A 2,042-nucleotide genomic window follows, 5' to 3' on the forward strand; every position below is an offset into this window, starting at 1 on the left:
GTGCAACTTGTTTGTCTTTTTTGTTTCGTCCAGATATCTGTTCGGTTCAGATTGTCATATCAACTTTGATCCAGTGCGGATCCAATCAATGACTTTGACGTCATCCACGTTGTAGATCCAGAGACATGGGTATTTGCACGTTTTATGCAATTAATATGGATGTTGTGAGTTCGTTTGCAGATTCATCCTTTTGTTTTTAGCGAATTTACATTGTATCGATGTACTCTATCAATTTGAATGAATGAATATAATTTATTTTTGTAAAAGAATAAAAATAAACGAAAAATAAAATGACAACGAACGTTATAAGAGTTAAAAAACATAATTTTTTTTTTTGTCAAATAGTCTAGTGGATTGAGAAATTCACCTTAAAGATAAATAAGTCCCCACCCCTGCATATATTGTGCATTATCCCTGCACATGTTAAAAGACATAATTATACTCCTTAAAAAAAAAAGACATAATTATACTAAAAATAACAATCATTAAAGTCTTCATTGAAATAAAATTACTACTGTACTTAAAACCATGGACCATCTATAAATGATGTGTAAGGCCACTTAGGGATCTTCATTCTATCTTGTTTTCAGTTCCTTTACTTCTGAATCTTTGTTTCCACTATGAAGTCTACTTATGTAATCCATCTTTATCTCACTCAATGTAAGCACCAATTTCCCAACTATATTTCATCATGTACCGAACATTTCTCCCACTTATTCTTTAACTCTTAATTCCTTTTTATGTATTAATTAATCAATAAATATTAAAATATGATAAATGTTGTATTGCAGCTTGCACTTGTAGCAACCCATGCTGCATTACCCCCTGAATTGTACTGGAGGTCCAAACTTCCAACAACTCAAATGCCAAAAGCCATCATAGATCTTCTTCACCCTGGTTAGTACATAGTACTATCTTAGTTTCTATTTAATTATCAATTTGTTTTCAAGAAAAACAAATTTCAATTTTTTTCCTTCTAATTACTGGTTATATCTTTACTAATATCAATTATTTCTTTAACTTATCGACTTTTTTTTTATATGTAAGAACAAGTGGGGATCTTCTAGTGTCTTGAATGTTTGATTTTGAATGTCAAAATTGAAAATTGCAAAAAGGGGAAACTTATGGAGCTTGAATGTGGTTATTTTTAATAGGGGGCCAAAATCGCAACTAGTGCAAATTTAGAAGGTCAAAAGTGCGTTTAAGCCTAGCATATTTAACCCACTTTCATTCATTAATAGAAAATCTAAATGAATTTGTAATGAAATGTAGGCACAGCTAACGGAAAAACAAATGGGAAAAGTGAGACCTTGGATGATCCAAATAGATATTTTATGGTTTATGGCAAAGATGCTGCAAGTGAAACACAATTACATGGTGACCCAAATAGATTTTTTATGGTTTATGGTAAAGATGCTGCAAGTAAAAAACAATTACATGATGATCCAAATAGATTTTTCATGGTTTATGGCAAAGATGATGCAAGTGAAACACAATTTCTACATGACAATCCAATTGTGGCCTTGTTCTTCTTGGAAAAAGACTTGCATCTTGGTACAAAATTGAACATGCAATTCAAAAAGACCTCAAATTATGAAGTAACATTTTTGCCTCGTGAAGTTGCTAATTCCATTCCCTTTTCATCAAACAAAGTGGAAAAAATCCTTAACCACTTTTCCATCAAGCAAGGATCAAAAGAGTCTAAAATTGTGAAGAATACCATTATAGTGAGTGTGAAGAAAATGACATCAAAGGAGAGCAAAAGAGTTCGGGTATTATAATACCTGCATTTAAAATAAGGTACTTTGTATGATCCATTCTTGTTATTATAATATGAATAATCATCTATAGTTAGTTGATAGGTAAACTAGAGTTAGTAGCTTGGTTAGAAGTTAGTTAGAGTTAGTTACACAATTAAACTCTCTATATAGGAACACTCATGTATCATTTCATTATCTTTTGTTAAATCTAGTTTACTCTCCTATGAGTCACTATGGGTATCTCCCACATGAATACACCTATGCTCTCTTTCTAACTGATCA

At 31.4% G+C, this 2,042-nt stretch overlaps 1 protein-coding gene across 1 annotated transcript; it reads left to right on the plus strand.

Moving 5' to 3' along the window:
• The first annotated feature begins 535 nt into the window (after window positions 1-535).
• LOC11424471 (BURP domain protein RD22) lies at window positions 536-2,042 on the plus strand. The gene is made up of 3 exons (XM_024776342.2): window positions 536-660; window positions 792-897; window positions 1,273-2,042. Exons 2-3 carry the CDS (start codon window positions 864-866, stop codon window positions 1,779-1,781), a joined length of 543 nt encoding a protein of 180 aa, XP_024632110.2. The 5' UTR covers window positions 536-660; window positions 792-863; the 3' UTR covers window positions 1,782-2,042.

The sequence above is a fragment of the Medicago truncatula genome, chromosome 1 (genome assembly GCF_003473485.1).
Source record: "Medicago truncatula cultivar Jemalong A17 chromosome 1, MtrunA17r5.0-ANR, whole genome shotgun sequence".
Classification (NCBI taxonomy): Eukaryota; Viridiplantae; Streptophyta; class Magnoliopsida; order Fabales; family Fabaceae; genus Medicago; species Medicago truncatula.

Coding starts and splice junctions, on each gene's coding strand:
- LOC11424471 (XM_024776342.2), top strand. CDS start 864: ATGCCAAAAGCCATCATAGATCTTCTTCACCCTG. Junction 898..1,272: donor CATAGATCTTCTTCACCCTG/GTTAGTACATAG, acceptor AATGAAATGTAG/GCACAGCTAACGGAAAAACA.